General features: G+C 43.7%; 1 protein-coding gene across 1 annotated transcript in view; it reads left to right on the top strand.

The window, feature by feature from the left end:
• The window catches only part of nrxn2b (neurexin 2b), a gene marked incomplete at its 3' end in the record, with an annotated part of 769,013 nt that overhangs the window by 340,810 nt on the left and 408,195 nt on the right, over window positions 1–20,008 (top strand). Inside the window, exons 13-15 of the mRNA XM_080791852.1 lie at window positions 6,222–6,341; window positions 9,408–9,789; window positions 14,982–15,172. Coding sequence (XP_080647978.1) covers window positions 6,222–6,341; window positions 9,408–9,789; window positions 14,982–15,172 — 693 coding nt within the window. The remainder of the gene's footprint in view (window positions 1–6,221; window positions 6,342–9,407; window positions 9,790–14,981; window positions 15,173–20,008) is intronic.

Here is a 20,008-nt window from a genome sequence, read left to right as displayed (position 1 = left end):
TTATAATTGGACTGCGATCCAGTTTCTCCCCCCTGTGCATACAGTATGTGCTTGTATGCATTTTTCTGTGTGCGTGTGTGCGCGCACGCGCGCGTGTGTGTATGTGTGCACGTGTGTGCATGCGCACACTCGCAAGCGTGCATCTCAATGTTTATTGGGTCACAGAAGCTTCCAACCTCAAAAATTCCTGAGCGTAAGCTGCTGATAATTGCGTTCTCTGCTGTATATGGAGCCTGAATCAGCCAGTCTGCACTGCATGGAGGCTATACAACCACCATGTCCCCACACTTAGAGATGGCACATTCTGTCACACCTCATTGGAACAGAAGCGGTATCTACAGTAGTTGTTAAAAAAAGGAGTTCTCGCATTGCAGTTATGGAGCTCAACTAACGCCCGCGCCCGCGCTCGCGCGTTTAGCTTAGTCAATGTTCAAATCAAGAAAAGCCAAAGTGGCATATCGAGGGCATTGATGCAGAGAACACACTCCGTGCCAGCGATTGTCTCTTCTCTGTCCCGTCCCACTCTGCCGCAGTGTGCATGGGTCCCAGTCTGTACCAGCCCATTTGTCTTCATCTTTGAATTAGCATTAGCGTTTTACTGTAAACTCTGGGGTAATCAAAGGCATATTGCTTAAAACTCCCCCAAATTACCTCAGAGTCTGCCTCCAGTTCAGTGCAGTGGAGTGTGGCATGATGCCTCATTGGCCGCTGCAGTTCGTTGGAGCGATGTGTGTTGAAGGAGGACCGGAAGAATTTACACTGGGGGAGGAAGTACGCCGGAAGTGTGGAAGGCACATTGCGTCACGCTGCCACTCAAGTGATTACTGGCCAATCACAGCGCATCTTTTCCGGGACTTACAGACCCGGACATGCGCTCTGTGACTCACACGCATGCTTCCGCGGGGCTTCACAAGGAATCTTGGGAACGTTTTTCCCTCCCTTGAGCACATACTGTACGCTCCAGAGCCGGAAAGGGTGTCTATGTTTATATGTACATGAGCATGGCTACATCAGCTCTCGCCGTCCCAGCCGTCGACCGGATTGACCCCGAAAACTAGCTCTGACTGTGCCTCTGACTCACCAACACAGTGAACTCACGCACCCGCAGTCACCTCTGAACTCTGCGCTGGCACAACGCCCACCCTCCTCCGGCTATATTGTACTTTTAACTCCACTACGATTATTTGAAAGCTTTCTACAAGCTCACGTGTCGAAATGCAACTTGTTGTGAGCTTGTACATCTATTTTCAAATGTGTATACATTTTAGACATACTGTACTGTATGATAACTGAAATAATTCTGACATAATTCTGCTTAATGAGTAATTTTACTTTTGGTACTTTAAAGGGATTGTTCACCCCCAAAATGACTTTTATTATATCGATATTCTATTCTATTCTATTATCTTGACCGGTCGAGAAAAAATATTTTTCTCACCATGGCCACTCCAGAGCTTCGTATATACCAGTATATTTTGATGCCAATACTTTTGTACTTTCACTCGAGTGAATTTGGAATACCAGACTTTTACTTAGTAAAACGAGTGTTTGTAATGTATACAGCATTGCATTATTGATAATTACTTTGTTTTTTTACTTTTTCCACCACTGAATACTAATTATTTCTCGTGACGGTATACGACTCGGCAGGATGATGATCGGCGGGCGGGGCTGCTGGTTCAGAGCAGCGTTGGTGTGTCATCGGGGCCACGGTGTGTCGCGCTCCAGTTTTTCACACTGCCGCGGGTCGCCTGCGGGGCCTGATTTAGTGATTTCATGCTCCGCGTCCCTCTGTTTACTTAAGGCCGTGCTGTGCCGGCGAGCCATCGAGGTGTCTACTCTGGGGACAATTGTTGACATGAAAGAAGAGACAGGGAGTCCATTTAAATAGGTCAGAACTCAGCGGAACGCTCTGTGGTGCCACTGACGGTTGCGCATGAGATGGAAAACGCTCTCACCTAATCCTTCAAGAGGAAGATGTCATCTTCATTGCTAAGCGTCGATTTGACGTTCACGCACGCAGTCTTTTTCTCAAGAGTGATTAGTGTCAATATATCAATGCTCGACAAACCAGCCACACAGCACAACCGGTGACTAATTGCGGCAACCGGTTTGCCACTGACTGCCTGACGCCTTGGTGTCGAATTGATCCCAGTGCATTAATCGAGGGTTGTTTACATACAGAACACGGCGAACCAATGATGGATGGCTGTCGGAAAATTATGCAAGAGTCTGCAAACATCACACACACCTCGTCGATGCATAATGCACGCCACCGGGGATAATAATGTGCACGTGGGTCTCTCTCTCCAATGCGGCTATTTTTAACACCAGATAAAAAGGAAAACCATCGGCGACCACCACGTGTGATGTGTTGGCACACGAGGGGGGAATCTGACAGAGAGGGAGAGAAGATGAGGGAGTGAAAGGGAAGGGAATAGATGAAGGTATTGCTTTTGTGCGTGTGATCACAGGCCTTTCTGCCCACTGATTTCACACAGTGTCAAAGAGAGAAGGGTGCAAGCTGCTGTGCAGCGAGAATTAATTGCATTTTAATAATTGCTGGCTCTTTATTTTATTAATGAGCATGCACTTCGTTCCCTGCACTTGTTTCTACAGAGATGAGATGGTCTTAAGGGCTTTATTATACAGGCTCATTTAACACTGGAGTGGACTGCCGGCTCTTGTTTGCTGTGTTCATTCGAAATATGCAGATTGGCACCGATCGTTACTATTTAAACACATTATGACATTATGATCTGATGCCGGGAGTACGTACGGTTCACTCGCTTGCCAAAATTCCCATTCCACCATAATTATCTTTGTTCTCCTATGTCTTCTAAAGCTATATGGCTGCTGTTGTCTGACAAAATGTTGGCACTTATACTCTACTGCTCCTGACCTTGCAATGTTGTCAGTGACTGTATACTGTACTTCCAACACTTTCAAAGTGGCACCACTATTTGGACATTATGTGAATATTTGAGTAGTGTACAGGTCAGCTATTTTCACTATTGAAGAAAAGAGATACAAGCAGGTGATCACCTGGTAATGCGTCACTCTGCATGTTTAACTTTTCCACTTGTCCAAAGTCAGACATAACGCCATTTAGTTAAATGATATAACATTATGTGTTGTGATATAATAATAATATATCAGCGGATAGCCTATTTAAGGGCCAGTCAACTGTCTTCCGTGAGAGGTGTTGGTATGACTGGATCTCCCCTTTTTTATGAGAGTACGGTATATTGTTTTGTAATTGTTTGCATTCATTGTATGTGAATCATGTGATTATTAGTGACATTACATTATTTATTGTAAATAAGTCCCTCCGGATAATAGCGTCTGCTAAATTGCTTAAATTGCGTTATTATTATGCATCACATTCTGAGGCCCTTGAACCAAATGGGTCCCGTGTTGCACCTTGCACAGCAGCTCCCGCCTAAAGGCCTCTCCATTATCACTGTCCGGAGGAGAGCATACATCCTTAGACTCCCTATCGTCAGTGCCATTATGTCCTTAATGGACCTCAGTATGACTCCTCTGCTCGCGTGCCTCTGCCGGTGGCCCTTGTGACTATAGCCGAATACATATTACATGGACCTCGCCTCCCTTGGGATTGTATTTTCATTGCATTTTGCACAGCATGCACTGGGACCTCCTTCCTGCGCTCCTATATATCAGCCATGCAGCCGGGGTCGCGCTCAGGTTATTTAACGGAGTGACATCCAAAGTTCAAAATTCAACTGTGGGAACGTACCCTATGGACCCCATACGGGTCACTTCTTACACACTTGAACTATAGTTTAATACCCGACGATGAGCACATCTGGTGGCTCAGGGGTATAGAGTGGCCCGATGGGAACTCCAATGTTCCCAGTTCGATCCCTGCGGGCTCCCCCAGAGTTAGTGTGACAGTGTCCTTGAGCAAGACTCTGAACCCCTAATTGCTCCCGATGTGCAGGTTGGCACCTTGCATGGTTTCCTCTGTCATTGGTGTGTGAGTGTGTGTGTGTGTGTGTGTGTGTGTGTGTGTGTGTGTGTGTGTGTGTGTGTGTGTGTGAATAGGAGCATGTATAAAGGATGAATAAGGTGCTATATAAATGCGCCATTTACCTGAGTCTGCATACTTTAGACTTGGGTCTGCAACTGGCAAAAATGGCAATAAACACTGAGCCATGTGATTAATTGTTGTTAATCTTTTGACAGCACTATTACACATACTGTATGAACTCAAATGCATATACTGTAAATCCATATTCAGTACATAAATAAAAACTATGCATTCACATATAAATACACTTGCACATTGCACGAACTCTACATGTAACTACCGGTAGCCCTTTTTTTTCTTTAGCTTCCCTCTGTTCCATCCAGGCCTCATCCCTCTCTCTCTCTCCGTCTAACGTTGTTCTTTCTATCAGTTTCAACCTGTCCTCCATGACAGCCAACTTTCATTTTCACTATAAACGCCCCCCTTCCCCTCTGGCTTTGCAGCAAACATTGCAGCCTTTTCCTTTATATTTACTTCACACATGCTGTGATTAAAAGTCTCTCTATCCAATTTCATGTGGCTGGAGACAAAAAAGGAAAAAAAGGTTGGGGTGGGGGGGGCAAGGTAACAAGAGTAAATGCGAAAACAATTCTCCAGCGTGCCGTGCACACGTGCCAGGCCATCAATTGATGGAACCTTTTTCCCTCCAAACTAAATCATTTTGTGCGCAACCGGGAGTGCAGCTGGGACAATCGTATTTCGCCGTGGTGCACTTCATCATCTGAGGAGCCTTCCGGCCAGTGGGCTGTAGCTATAGCTAACCTGGCAGCCGCCTCCAGGCCCACTATAGTGTAGGAGAATTCCTAATATTAAATCTCTAATAAACCAGACGTCAGTGCTAATCGTGTTAGCGGCGCCGGTGGCCTTTTGCCCCCCGGGGGTTCCTTTATTTACCAGCCACAAGCATCATCGCTCACCCGCATGAGTCCATCTCCTCTGGCGCTATATGGGCTATTGTGGTCGTTGGCCCCTGGCAACGGTTTCAAAGCCTCCCGTTACGAAGGTGTTGTTTACAGAGCCTTCCTTCTGCTTTAATCACTGTTATGTTCTGTTTCGTGCCCTGACACTAGCTCCCCCCACGCCCACTGCGTACACGCAGGCCTGCTGCATGGCTCCCGGCGTTTGAGGTGTATGGTTGGTCAAAGGCTGAATTAACCACCTCCTTTTTTTTGTCTTCCTCCAACGGAGGAGGGCATGTTCCTCAGTTGACAAACGCCATCCATGACACTTCAATTATGTCCATGCCTCGGCATGGCAAATTTAAAGTCACCGTTCGGTTCCTGTTTCCCTCACCAGAATCCTCTCTGTCTCTCTGGGCCCTATTTCCGTCAGTGCTGAACCCCTTTATCCCTAAACTACTTTGCCTTTTTGTTTTTTTTTACTATTTTGAAAAACATTTTTGAATAGTTCATCTAGCGAAAATAGAGCACATCTCTCTCCCTCTCTCTCTCTCTCCCCCTCTCAGATTCGCTCACATTTTGGTGTGATAAGTGCGTCATTGGCAACTTATAAATAGTCGGCTCTCTCCAAAAAAAGAAAGTAGCACCATATGCCTCATCTCATCCAACTGAGGCTCTCTCCGTTGCAGATTGGAGACAACATAGCAGTGAGAGAGAGGTGTGTACAGCAGTTAAACTGTCTGGTCTTGCTCATCGACTTTCCCACTTGTAGGCCCCCCTCGTTGTTTCCTCCACACACTGAATAGAGACATCAATTGCAAAAAATGTATCGTTAGAACATAGATTTTGCCAGCTGTCTTTGGCTGTCTGCATTGACATGCCCACTCACTCGATTACAGATTATTTCCGTTTCTGTCGCCGGCGGCATCCTAGCCGGAACACTGTAGCCTAGTGAAGTTTGAAGAGCGAATGAGCGAATTGAGATCGAATGCTTGACTCCTCCATATATATTGTTCTCACTGGTTTCACATTATGGTGAATGAATGGTTGTGTATGTTTGTGTGCGTGGCGTGTGAGTCCACTTGAGTCCACGCAAACATGCAGGTTTCCTCCTACCAGTGCCGCTAGCTGTCAGCGATATTTAGCTCTCTGCTCGCGGTGAGCGCATGCTTCTTGGTTGTGACTTGTGAGGGAGCGCTGTCTGCCTGCCGGGGGCCGGCTGAATGACCTGACTCTCCCCCCCCCCCCCCCCTCGCCCCACGTCGCAGGTAAAGGGCCCGAGACGCTGTTTGCGGGGCAGAAGCTCAACGACAACGAGTGGCACACGGTGAAGGTGGTGCGGCGAGGAAAGAACCTGCAGCTCTCTGTGGACAACGTCACCGTGGAAGGTCAGTGATTGCATACAGTCTCGCGTTGCCAGACTTTTGCCTCTCGTGATGTTCAAATGCTTCTCTCATACAGTCTGGAGCATAGAAATAAAAAATAAAATAGATGCCTCATTGGCCGCTGCAGTTCATTGGAGAGACGTGTCTCCATTGAAGACAGGAAGTCAAGCGTGAGTGCTGCTGAAGGCACGCAGCGTTGCTGCCAAAGTGACGTCAATCATATGCGTCTCCTCGGGCTCTCGAATGCCACTCAAGTGACTACTGGCCAATCACAGCGTGTCTTTTCCGGGACTTTTATCCTAATGTAAATAGAAATCATCTAAGATGATTGATGATTTATTTATTTCCGTGTCCTGCACACAATGTGCCCAACCCTCATGGGTTTATAAGACACCATTTCACAATTGCATTTACAGCATGTTTACATTACATAATTCATGCATTTACAGCATGTTTACATTACATAATTAATTATATTATACCTCAGATTTATACAGAGTACTCTGTCTTCTTTCCCAAGCTTGACAAATAAAATCTGCCACAACAAAAGTCCCTTTGGCAAAACATATCCATTTTTACATAGTCATTTAAATCTAGGAAATCCCCACAGATACAAGACTAAGCATATATACGTAGCTTGTATGCTTAGCAGAAATGGAAATAAAATAAATAAGCTCTAAAGATATATTTTAATATATTTTTGTGAACTGAAATGACAAACGGATTACTTTGATTTTGGGAGGCATCGTTCCAGGCTCTATAGCATTAGTTTTCTGGCTATGCGAGACTAGTGATTGCCTTCAGAGCAGGGATCACCAATATGTCCGTACACGGTCATTTATGACGACACTATGGCATATTAGTACTAGTGGTTATCAAATGTTTTATTTGCAAGTACCCCTTAACTCAGAGTGTACAAATGGAGCCAAATTGACCTGTAAGGGTTCATTTGGTTCCATTTGAACACTCTCAGACTCAAGGGGGTTATTTGACTACAGTCTGTAGCCTCATGGAACGAATAGCTTCTTGGTGCCATGAAACGGCAAATAAATACATTGCATTGTTGTTTTTGCAAACTTTATTTAATAAAGCGTCTTTCAAAACAAGAGTTACAAATGCAACCTTATATTAATAGAAACAATAAACGAAAAAAAGAAAAGAAAACTGAAATAAACTCAATAAAAATAATATGAAAAACATTAAAAAGTCAAGCACAAGATAAATTCAAGGCAAAACAAGTGAGTTTTAATAGCGTTTTAAAACTATCCACTAGCCCTGCGGGTTTCTTTACTTTTCTTTTTTGTCATTTTAACTACTATGGGAAGACAGTTCCAGAAAGAGGAGCTAACAACACAGAGGCTCTGTCAAGGAAACACAAGCTGCGTAGTGTTACTCAGCCGGCCCAAACATCAAGCGGCTGTGTGCAGAGATAGACGCCGCCTGACGCCAGCTCACACATACGTCCCAACCAAGACAATATGAGCAACAGCATGCGGTATAAAGGTCAAAAGAGAAAGTGGTGTTTGGAGAGCTCAGCACATTCAGGCCGCAGGCAAACATAACCGAAGGCCAAGGGATGAGCGGGAAGGTGAGAGAGAGAGCAAGGTGTTGAGAGATACGTGAGTGGGAAAGAAAGAGAGAGAAATGAACCCGTTAAGTCGCATGGGAACTGGGAGCAGCCATGGCTCTCGCCGGTTTCTCAAAAGGGTTATGCAGTGGAGAAAAGAAAGGAAATAAAAATAAAATTAGCTTGGAAATTGCCGCAGGAGTCCTCGCGGGTCTAACCAGCTATAGGCTGAGGCAGCTCACCAAACTCATTACTGCATGCACACCTCCTATACTCCACAATGCATGTAATACAACATTCTAATTGTGTTAACTTCCTCACAAGAAACGAATGAAAACCTGCTCCAACTGCGTTTTCCACGCAATAACGTAATTAATTCATAAACGCGGATCACTGTGTACTAATCGAGGAGCTAGAGCTGCACTTTTAAGAGATCATAAGCACATTATGGACATTAGCGTCATCTTATTTTCCTGTATTATAACCACTTAGATTGTAATCACATTGCAAATTATTGTATATTACCCCACAGCATTATATGATGCATGATGCCATGGAATGTAATACAATACAGGTTGCATATGATTATTGTTGCGAGATTATTAGCTAAATGGTTACTCCATTAATACTTGTTTGAGGTTATGCAGACGGTGTGTTGCATCGTGTAGTGGGTAGAATATATCTTTTAAAAATCAATGGGATTTCCCTTTATTTATTCCAGGTAAAATCCTGTGAGATAAAATATCTATGAACAACACAACACAAAAATACAAAAAATAAAAACATGAAAAGCAACCAATTATTGGGTAGTAGATGACACAAGACATGATTAAACATTAGCTCACAAAACAGGTTATTGAAGCAATTGCAATTTCCAATATAATCTCACTCTATCTTTGCCTGTCTGTAGGTGCCAGGTAGCATGAGCGCACACAAAGGCTTTAACACATTAAGACCGTAGGACGTTTGCGCATTGCGCGCTGCCGTTCACTTCCTTGTTCACGGCTCAGAAAGAAAGGCTCGTAGCTCCTAATCTAGGGAGAAACCACACCAATGCAACTCAATGAGTCTGTTGCATTGGTGTGGTTGACCTTAAAAAAACGTCACGTCCCATCTCGACCCTTTGGTGTGGTTTGGGCTTTGAGAGGTTGTCATCATTTGAACGTAAACTATAAATGTAAGATGGAGGTAATAGGAAAGCCTGACCAATTATGGATTTACATTATAATAATGTGTCGACAATGAGCGAGTCTGCACAAGGCCAATGAAGGCCACCCAACTCAATTAGTGGATATTAAGATGGAAAGGTGGGCACATCTGGAGTTGAAGTTTTTCAGTTAAAAGAAAATTAAAAGGAAATGTAAAACATTTAAGATTAATGTTTCTGCATGAGGCCCAACATTGTGCCAGGTCATTTCCAAACCAGCCGAAAGCATGCTCAGGAAAAAACAATAATGACACATGTTTAATGCTGTATTTCTTATGCACCTCCAACCCGTCAGGCCAGATGCCCGGCGCTCACACGCGCCTCGAGTTTCACAACATCGAGACGGGCATCATGACGGAGCGGCGCTTCATCTCCGTGGTGCCGTCCAACTTCATCGGCCACCTCCAGGGCCTGACCTTCAACGGCCTGCCGTACCTGGACCAGTGCAAGAACGGAGACATCTCCTACTGCGAGCTGAACGCCCGCTTCGGCATGCGCCACATCATCGCCGATCCGGTGACGTTTCGAACGAAGGGCAGCTACCTGGCGCTAGCCACGCTGCAGGCCTACGCGTCCATGCACCTCTTCTTCCAGTTCAAGACCACCACGCCCGACGGCCTGATGCTGTTCAACTCCGGAGACGGGAGCGACTTCATTGTCGTGGAGTTGGTCAAAGGGTGAGTGCACGGCGTTCAGGATTCTCTTCCAACGGCTTGTTGAGGTAGATGCAGGGGTGTGCTGTGGATTTGTTTTCCATTTTTTGCCTTTATTGATAGTTAGGAAAGAGCGAGAAGGGGAGAGACATGCAGCAAAGGTCATCATGAACGGGACTCGAACATGCAACACGCTGTCAGGACAGAGCCTATATGTGGCATGTGCCTGGACCACTAGGCCAGCGGGCGCCCCATGCTGTGGATGTTTTAACTAGCACGGGGCTATGTCGCACGTGCGACACAACCTAAAAATGTAACCTAAATGTAGACCTATTTACAGTATTAACACCACAATATAGGCTACTGCAATCAATCAAAATGTATTCTATTTACTTGCATAATGGGGAAACTTTAGTGTTGTCATAATAATGCATTTCAGTTATGGGATTCCTGAAGAAGATCCCAGTGATCGAAACATTGAATCAATAAACCAGTGGAGCTGAGTTTTTTCCTATCAGTGCTGCGGACTCTATTTCTTCCTCTTATAATTATGCATTTACCTTGCAAACGTCACCCCTGTAATTGAATTATTCATGAATGTATCAGTCACTGTTATCCAACTCTGTTTCAGACAGAACACCAACAGCAATAAGTAGTGGGCTACTTAGCAGGTCCGGTACCATCAGCTCACCCCTGGGTAGATGTAAACAATATTGATTGATGTAGTATATTGTATATATTTCTTGTATATTGTACTTCTTTGCTGCAGGCTTTCTAAATCTAACCGGCTACTCAATTCTGTCTTCCTTCATATAGCAACAGCTAATATTGAACGATTCATTGCACAAGACTGCTGCCCAACCCATCACTGGGGAATACTGTATCTGTTTCCCATCAGCTTAGCCATCTTTTGTTAAGAGCTTTGCGAGATGGACGTCTGAGGATGAGATGGACTTATCCCTCAGAAAGTGAGATTTTAAAGTGAGGAAGTGATTTAATGTCCATATGAATGGACTTGGCATAAGTGCCTTTAATTTGGGTCTGTGAGCAGTGAATTTGCTTTATAGCTTGGTTGATAGCTGCACCACCAGGTTGTTATTTGGTCAGAAGCAGAAGTTGGAAAATTATTCACTTCTGTTATTTTATTCCTTGTACATCATAATGGTCTCCTGGGTGTGCATCTCGCAGTCTGTAACCCAGATGAACATGAATATGAAAATGGGAGCATATAATTCATCACCATGGCCTGCAAAGTGATTGGTAAGTTATGTATAAAAGCTCGAAAGCAGTGCGGCTAACCTGAAATAAATTCCAACATTTTATCATACTTGCCATGCAACGCCATTAATCTGGTCATAATGAAGATATGAGCAAAACGCTTTTTTGTTGACGTGTCCACTGGGAAACTGTCCTCTAAATTTGGCACTGTTATACGCTAGAACATGGACAGCATCTGTCTGCACCCAAATTGCAAGAGGCTTCATACATAAAGAAATGGAAACACACAGTTGGAATAACACACAGCCTGTGTTACCTGTTACCTATCCACTTCGTGCCTTGTGGCACATAAGGCCTTCACAGAGCGCTTCCACTTCTCACGGTCAGCTGCTGCCATCCTCACTTCAGTCCATGACCTCCATCCTGCCTCTTGTCTCTCCTTCTCAACGGCACGCCTCCAGGTGGTCTTTGGTCTTCGATCTTTCTTTCGTTTCCCTTCTGGTGTCCATAACAAACAGCATTGCACAGTTACTATGGCCTCAAGCCCCAGACGGGTGGAGAAAAAAAAAGCTCCCTCTTTGTGTGTAGCAAATAACCGTGACTTCATGTCTGCCTGTGGAAGGTGGAAGGCACTTTTCGTTCAAAAGGAGTTTCAATGCTTACATGTGAAACTCGGCCATGCAAAGAAAGGAGGAGCTCAGAAGCTGTGCCATAACGTACATGCAGCCATGGCTGAGGTGAGGACATAAGCTGTTCCCTCAAAGAACATCATATGAGAGAGAGAGAGAGAGGGGGGGGGGGGGGGGGGGGGTGTAAGCTGGGGAACAATGAGATGAAGCAAAGAGAGAGCACAAGAGTGAGAGCAGAGCATTCGTGTAAAGTACATTTACCCAAGTAATGCACCATTTTGATGTTTTTACTTTAGTAAAATGATTCTACCTTTACTTCTATTCCACTACATATCGGAGTCAAATATTGTACTCCACTACAATTATTTGAAAACTTTTGTTACTATATTACTTTGCAGATTTGGTTCATTAGTATTATTATTACAACACATACACACTTCAGTCCTATATACGTTTCAGCAATTAGATTTTTTTCCCCCATAGGATTTTCAAAATGTCTGATCCGGTAAGAGTTTTCCGATCTATAGAATCCTATTCTGAAAATTGCTAATCATTTCTGTCACCTCTATCATTGAAATCCTATTGAAACATACATGTTCTTCCTATTGGACAGTATGTGGGCGAAGCCTACTTGACTGTGGATACCAATATGAAATATGGGTACACAAGTTGTTAATATCTTTAGTACTAAAATAAATAAATAAAAGCATTTTTGGCATCTGCCACTTGAATTAAAGTGACTTGATTGATGAACATAAAAAAGGGTCAAGAGTGTTTACAGTTATACAAAAAATTAAAGATAATACAAAAATAAACAATTCACATTAGCTGACGTATCACACAAGTGTGATTTAAAAAAAAAAAAACTATTTTCAGCAATGAATCTGAGAATATTCTTTGTGGTGGGTAGGCTATAGTCATAGATCTTGTTGAGCTGGTCATTTTTAAAGTAGCTCTCAAGTTTAAAAAAAAGTGTGGGCACCCTCTGCAATAGGCCTACAACCATACACACGTAATCAAATTCCAAATAAATTAGGCACTGTTGTAAACAATTCCTCTGGAATTCTAATAGGTCTAATAAATAATGCGGAGTGATCCACCACCACACAGTAGCCTACTGTCTGTGACAACGGTGTGACCAGACTGCACTATACGCTGACTGGCAGCAGGTGGCGTGGCGCACTTTTCATTTCTCCTGATTGAGTCAGATGAGTAACACCTGTTTGTCAGCATCTGTAAACACAACACAACTATAGCCGCCTTTTCAGCGTCCCCAAGAGGTGGGTTTCTATACTTGTTTAAAGTTCCTATTTTTATTTGACATTAGTATAGTATTAGGCACTATAGACAGCCAGTATATTATAATATTGTATTCTTTTTAAGCACCCCCCAGGTCCACGCTGGTCGAGTGGTCAGTGAGGCATGTAGCTTATTTAATAACAAATGGGCTAATGCTACAAACATTTAGCATTTTAGTAGTTTGGTTGGCGTCTCTGTGAAATAAGCGCTGCTCGCGTGCGTGTGTGTATGCGTGCGTGTTTGTGCGCGCCTCCCGTGTTTATATTCCGAAATAAACACTTGTAAAATATTGATTTTACAAGCTCGACGACGCGCTGTTAGCTTGTAAATCGGCTATTTTCGACGCGGTAAAGTAGGCCTATAGATAGATCAAAGTCACTGGCGGTGTTAGCTAGCTGTGTCAGGTTCTAGTAGCCTCAGTGGTTCTCAAAGTGGGGTCCGGCCGTCCGGGGACCCCCACTGGTCCTTGAGGGAGTTCCAGGGGGTCGCCCCAATGGCCCATGCAGCTACATGGATAGTTAGGAACCAAATGGTCTGTAATAACTCGGTGAACAAATGGAACCAAATGCGGGTCCATAAAACTCTTCTCTATGGGTGTCCCTGGCATATATGTTTTCAAAGGGGGGTCCGTGGCCTATGTTAATTTGGGCGTCCTTGACATGAAAAAGTTTGAGAACCATGCTGGCCCAGTGGCCAAAATTGTGTTCTATCATTAATCATTATAAACCAAAATTCAGACAATTGTATTTGTGTTTTTCTTTTGAACTGGGGGTCTGAATAAGGGGTGAATAAATGTGTTAATGTATATGGAGCATACAGTGTCTATACTGTAGTATAATTATAATTCATACATGCAACTTTTATGAATGTTAGCACAATGTTATTTATAAATAATATAAATCCTATCATGTAAAGTTGAATAGAGTAGATTATTTATTCCCAGTCAAGTCAGAGGCCGATTAGAAAAATCTAATATATTTAGCCTATTATATTCCAATATAGAAACAATACATAACGATTTGGGAACCAAACAATCCTATTGGATAAACTCATACAATTCCTTTAAGAAATAAGTCTTATAGAATAATAAAAAAAAATAGGATTTGTTCCAAAATATGTAGTCGAATGATATTTTGACCAGATTTATATATATTTTTAACCATTTTGGCATTTAGCAGATGCTCTTTATCCAGAGGGATAGGATCAGAATAAGCGGATATCACCGTCCAGATGGAGGGAAAAGATTATAGAAATAATAAGAAATCTGCATCGTCACGGCACTCTCACCCTGTCTCTCACAAAGGAACATCTAAAGTGGGTGATAAAGATGTGAAGATGTCCCTCCTATCAAAAGACACATAGTAAGTAACTTGGTGTCACAAGGCTTCCCACCGCAGAGGAAAGCTTGGTATTCATTCTAAAACTGAGCCGTGTGATCCTATTTAGCAAAAAAGGAGGGAACAAAATAGCTGTGTTCCGGTTGGTGTCGGGTTGTTTTTGTTCCCCACAATGCAAATCAATTAGTTTAGTCTCGCTAGTCACGCCATGAGTCAGAATAATAAATGGGAAATAACAATCCATTATTATGCTAAACTAAACGATTATACCAAAAGTACACAGTTATTTCCGCTCCGACCGGACCAGAAACCCAGAAAATGTTTTTGATCCCACGCAGGCTACATATACACAGGTTCTGATTATTACCCTGTTGTCTGCTTTCTTCACCGCCACGTCCATTATGTCATTGTCTTGCTCTTGGTAAATGGTGCATTTTGTATAAAGCACTTTTATCCAAAGCACTTTACATAGTGTGCATTGCATTCACCGATGGTGGAGGAAACCATGCAAAGCACCAACCTGCAAAGCATCGGGAATAGGGGTTGACACTAACTCTGGGGAGCCTGGGATCGAACTGGGAACCTTGCGATTCACCTCCAGCTGCTCTACCGGCCACTCTTCCCCTGAACCACTGCCACTCACTGGTTGTCTCATTATGAACGCATGCATGCCTACTGTATATACTTTGCATACCGGGTTCTGATTACCCGCTCGTCTGCTTTTTCTTCTCAGCTACGTCCATTACGTCTTTGACCTTGGCAACGGGCCGTCGCTGATGAAGGGCAACTCGGACAAGCCGCTCAACGACAACCAGTGGCACAACGTGGTGGTGTCCCGGGACGCCAACAACGTCCACACGCTCAAGATCGACTCACGCACCGTCACGCAGCACTCCAATGGCGCCCGCAACCTGGACCTCAAAGGTAAGGAGAAGTTCTCTGACGATTGTTGTTTTCTCTTCGAGGCCACCTCGTTGGCCCAGAACACGTTGGCCCATTCATGACTGGTCCGCACGCATTGACGCACGCACTAATTACAGTTACTCAAATACTTACTTGTAGTTACGGCACATGCTCAAATGGATATGAATTCAAGTTCAATTTATTTTAATATCAATAGTGTATTGAGAAACTGTGTGTGTGTGTGTGTGCGCGTCACAGCTAATTCACCAGATGTTGTTGTTGATGAGGAGTTTTGAGGACAGTATAGAAGTGAACATTTTAGAAATGGCATTCATTACCACGGTGCTTAAATACCACCATCTTAAGGATGCTATTATAAAGTTTGGTTAAAAATGTAAACGGCTTGTGTTCGTATTTGGAAGCCTCGGTAATGTCCACTAATCAGTTGTGAGAGGCCTGCAGATTGCAGGAATGCCCAATCCAAGAGCTAAGTGCATTGGCATTGTGTGTGTGTGTGTGTGTGTGTGGGCGCGCTACGCCTTGTGCGTGTGGAGCAGACAAACGGATAGTAGTACTAGTTCTGCGCATTGTCGGTCCATAAAGTATTCTCAGAATGAACGGTTGTCAGATTGTATTGCTCCTTTTTGTATGACATGCCTTTGTCAGGCATTGCCATTATTCTCACTCTCCAGCTAATGGAACCAGAAGTTTGCAGTTCCCACCTAGTGAGCTCACTTCAGCGCACATATCTATTGTCAAATGTATTTGAAAGACTGCCTTTCCAATGTTAAAGGAATGTTCCATACAAGTGGAAATGTATCACTTGGCTTTTGTTTGGAGGAGCAGCAGCAGCGTTTGAGTTTAGTTCTCAAGGCCGAAGTTCTGTTTAGAGTTTTGCCAAGTGTGCTGCCAAGCGGAAATCCGCCTGCATGCTGAACCAGAGTGGACATGAGGACGCTAATTGAAACCGAACAAAAGCCAGCCAGCATTCAATTCAAAGGAGCTTTTACCCATTAAATCCAGGAAAGCATCTATGCCATTTTAGATGTTGCTACATGTAAACTATACATTGTTGCTGTCAGGCAGAAGCCTCTTATCTCCATATCGTAACTGTGTGTGTGTTTTTTTTTCCGAAAATGAATGCTTGATCATACTACTGCGTTAGTGCGTAGTCTGCGTCACACAAGTATCAAAGTAGCAGATACATTACATACATACATACAGATTCGAGCTTAGATCTTGGTACTGTATAAAGCTTTTTGAAACACATAGGTAGTGATCTTTCTGGATTTTGCAGTAACCTTTCGGACAACTAGCAGCATTTTTCCCCAAACTATTTTGGGAAACATCCCACTACAGTATATATACAGTATATGTGTCCCCAAACTATTTCAAATGGTGCAAAAAGCCTAATTTCCAATGTGTTTTTTATGATAGTAGCTCCAATTTATATGTGCAGTAGGTCTATGTCAGAGGTCCACTCGGTACGGAAACATAAAATGGTTAGTATAGTTTTATTCCATTGGCTAACCTGCTTTTATCACAACATTTCACAACACTGAGCACTGTCCAGCCTCTTCCCGTCTCCCTTCATCCTGAAAGATTCCTTTTTCACAGAAGTTGGCATTCCAGGAGCGGGGCGATATGATTGTGCAATATCCTGAGCCAACACGTATCCATATACAGATTTATACAGTTGTATAAATCTGACATCCATGGGTGGGAAACTACTTTTTTAAGTTAATAAAGAGACTCCCCTGCTCATTTTCCATTAAACTGCCAGTGCTGACGGTGGAGAAAATCATCTTGGGTATACACTTGACTTTCATTGTCTGGGACTGTGATGAGGAGGCACGTTCTTTTTTTTACCTCTCTGCTTTTGTGATCACCCACAACGCCATGTGTGGGTGATCTCTCTTTAAATGATAGCCACGCGATGAACAGGCACTTGACAGACTGTGATTGCCGGCTACAGAGCTTAGAACTCAGAGTTCTCTGGTGTGTCATTTCCCCTCTAACCACTTAATGTTCAAGGTTTATTGTTGCATCTTGAAGTATAGGTACATGAGAGTGGTGGCTATTTTCTGGTTCCATCGTTCCAGACCCCGTTCATTTTTCCACAAGATATTTCCATTCCATTTATAAGCCTTGAATCAAGCCATCCAGGATCCTCGTGAATCATGACAATACTCTTTTTGCGCGGTTGTCTTCTTTTTTTTGTCCCCAGCATCAAATGTTTCATTGTCATGAATTATCAGGATCTTGGATGGCTTGATTCTAGGCATAAAATAATTGCTTTTTGGAATCTGATGGGAATAATGAATGTGGTCTGGAACGATACAACTATGTAGTTGTTGTTCTACAGACATTGTAGTAGCAATAATAATACTACTAGTAGTAGTGATGAAGATGATGAACATAATGGGAAAATAAGGGCTAATCAAGAATAGCAACAGTATTACACAAATAACTTTGTTTATTTGTCCTAGCACTTAAGGTGCTAGAAGGTGCCATGTTCAAGGTTCTTACTCCCTCCCTACAAATATCTGAATTATATGTCTGTGTGCTTTTAGAAGCTTTAAAGTGTCATTGGGTCATAGGCATGCTGCCTATGACAGCATGCCTCCGTCCGTGGCAAACTTGACCACACATTTTAGCCATACATTGTTGTACAATGAATAGCTGGTGTACAAGCTCACACAACTCGCGATGAGACCAATTATAGATGGAGTGGAGTTTGTAATGAGATTTTTGCAATTGAATGAGTGTCGTGCATTCGTCTCTGTTGTCAGACTATAGAAATAATTGAAGAGTGTCAACAGAAGGAGAGTGGTCTGGGTGGCTTGCCCAAGGCAAGAGACATGTGTCAGATCTCGTCAGATAATCCCCACATAGTCTACAGCAACTTCCGTGAACCGAATTCACTGTTGTAGACTTTTCATAAATCATATTGGCACGTTGCGTGAATGTTTTGCTGTCGTGGAAGTTTATAACAGTTAGATAAATTCAAAGTTTCAACACCAAAGTAGTAGTAGTAGTGAAACTGGACGTTGAATGTTTCCTTTATCCTCGTGTATCGCTTCTGTTTTCGCCAAAGTTTTTATTGTTGTTTCTCAAAAGCGCACGTCCGTTGTGCTTCAACTACACTGGCTTGACTTCTGTGTGTGCTGACTGCGCCCACCCACTCCTTCCCAGCCCCTCCCACCCCTCACTGGGGAAAAAATAAAAACTGGCAAGCGTCTAGGTGAGGAAAGAGAATGGACAGTGGGATATCGGAGAGAAAGAGAATGGACAGTGGGATATCAGAGAGAAAGAGAATGGGCAGTGGGATATCAGAGAGAAAGAGAATGGGCAGTGGGATATCAGATAGGGAGGGAGAGCCGGGGCATCTGGTTAAACACCATGAAGGGGCTGTCGTCTGAGCCATCATGGGGATTCGCTGCGTATGGCACAGACCCTGTCTGGGTCTCGTCCTTGAATCGGGAGATGGCTCTCAAGGGGGCTGAAGGTCGTCGTGGAAGATGTAACACCAGTTGGTGACAGCTCTCTTGGGCCAGACAGGATCTGAAAAAGAAAAAAAAATAATCTTAAAAAAAAGGGAAAAAAAAGAAAAATGTATTTGATGGATCTTGACTTTTTCCGCAATTGTTTTTCTAAGATTGTTTTCGGCCTTCATTGATATAGTATATCGACGGGAAATGGTGAGAGACAGACTGTTAGTGACACGTAGCAAAGGTCGTCGGGGTAGGGACTCGAACCCACGCCACACTGTCTGGCTGCAATGGAGCCTCTTATCTGCTACTTGTGCTGAATATTTGCCCTAGGACGTCCTAGGATATCCGGACGTGATGTGGTCCTTGCAGTTAACTTTGCATCGCCTTGCTCGACCCTTCTGCTGCTGTCTTACCAGCCTGATCTGTGATTAACAGCCCACCTCTGTCTCGTAAAGCACCACCGACCAAGCGTGAGTCAACAACAAGCTCTCTCTGCTGCCCACCGCAGATCCCCACAGCGAGAATAGCTCCATTTGCATACTCCAAATGTGCAAAATGACTTGCTGCAAATGAAACAGACGGACGGCAATTTGTGAGGACAGGGAGGGGGGTGGCCAAAACTGTCCATTTTGTCCTTTTCTACTGCCACGGCTGTCCACCGAAGCGTCACAATAAACAGTGTATATGCGGCTCTGAAGTGGTCCCCCATCTGTGTCATTAATCTGTTGGCCACTGTGCTTTAAAATCCTTTATTTATTGCGTTCACGTTGTCTGCGTGAGGAAACGTGTTGCACCCAGACTAATCTGTTGGCCACTGTGCTTCTAAAATCCTTTATTTACTGCGTTGCCTGTTCTCTATATGTGAGGAAACGTGTTGCACTCAGACTAAAAGCCATTCAGTCCAACCTTTAGTGGGTTGGTGGGAGGTGTGGGGGTGGCTTGTCTGTTTCCTCTATTCACAAGTCTAACTGTGCTTTACATCTGTGCTCTGTAGCTCTGCTAGAACAACTCTCCCGCTGAGACATCACACAGGGCTCTGAGGGATGTTGTCCCACCAGGTGTGTAGGCAGAGAGCAGTTCAGCTATAATAGCCAAGAAACCAAACAACAAGTCGATCATTCACTTCACTCATCAGACAGCAAAATGTTGGTCTGGCAACACAATTTTAGGCTACAGCAAGATAATGAAAGAGATGATACTGGATTCTGAATTGTAATAAGAAAACTAAATAAAATAACAGAACCATTGTGGTAACACACTCGGTGTTAGACAAACTCTGGAATTAAAACCTAATTTCAAGCTGCAATGGGTAATGTGCAGTGAGTAATGTGTAGGATTGGAGGGGTAGTAGCAGGGACGTGCA

The sequence above is a fragment of the Protomyctophum bolini genome (genome assembly GCF_963924005.1).
Source record: "Protomyctophum bolini genome assembly, chromosome: 20".
Lineage (NCBI taxonomy): Eukaryota > Metazoa > Chordata > Actinopteri > Myctophiformes > Myctophidae > Protomyctophum > Protomyctophum bolini.
Note: the sequence above shows the minus strand (reverse complement) of the source record. Positions and strands in the feature narration are given on the sequence as shown.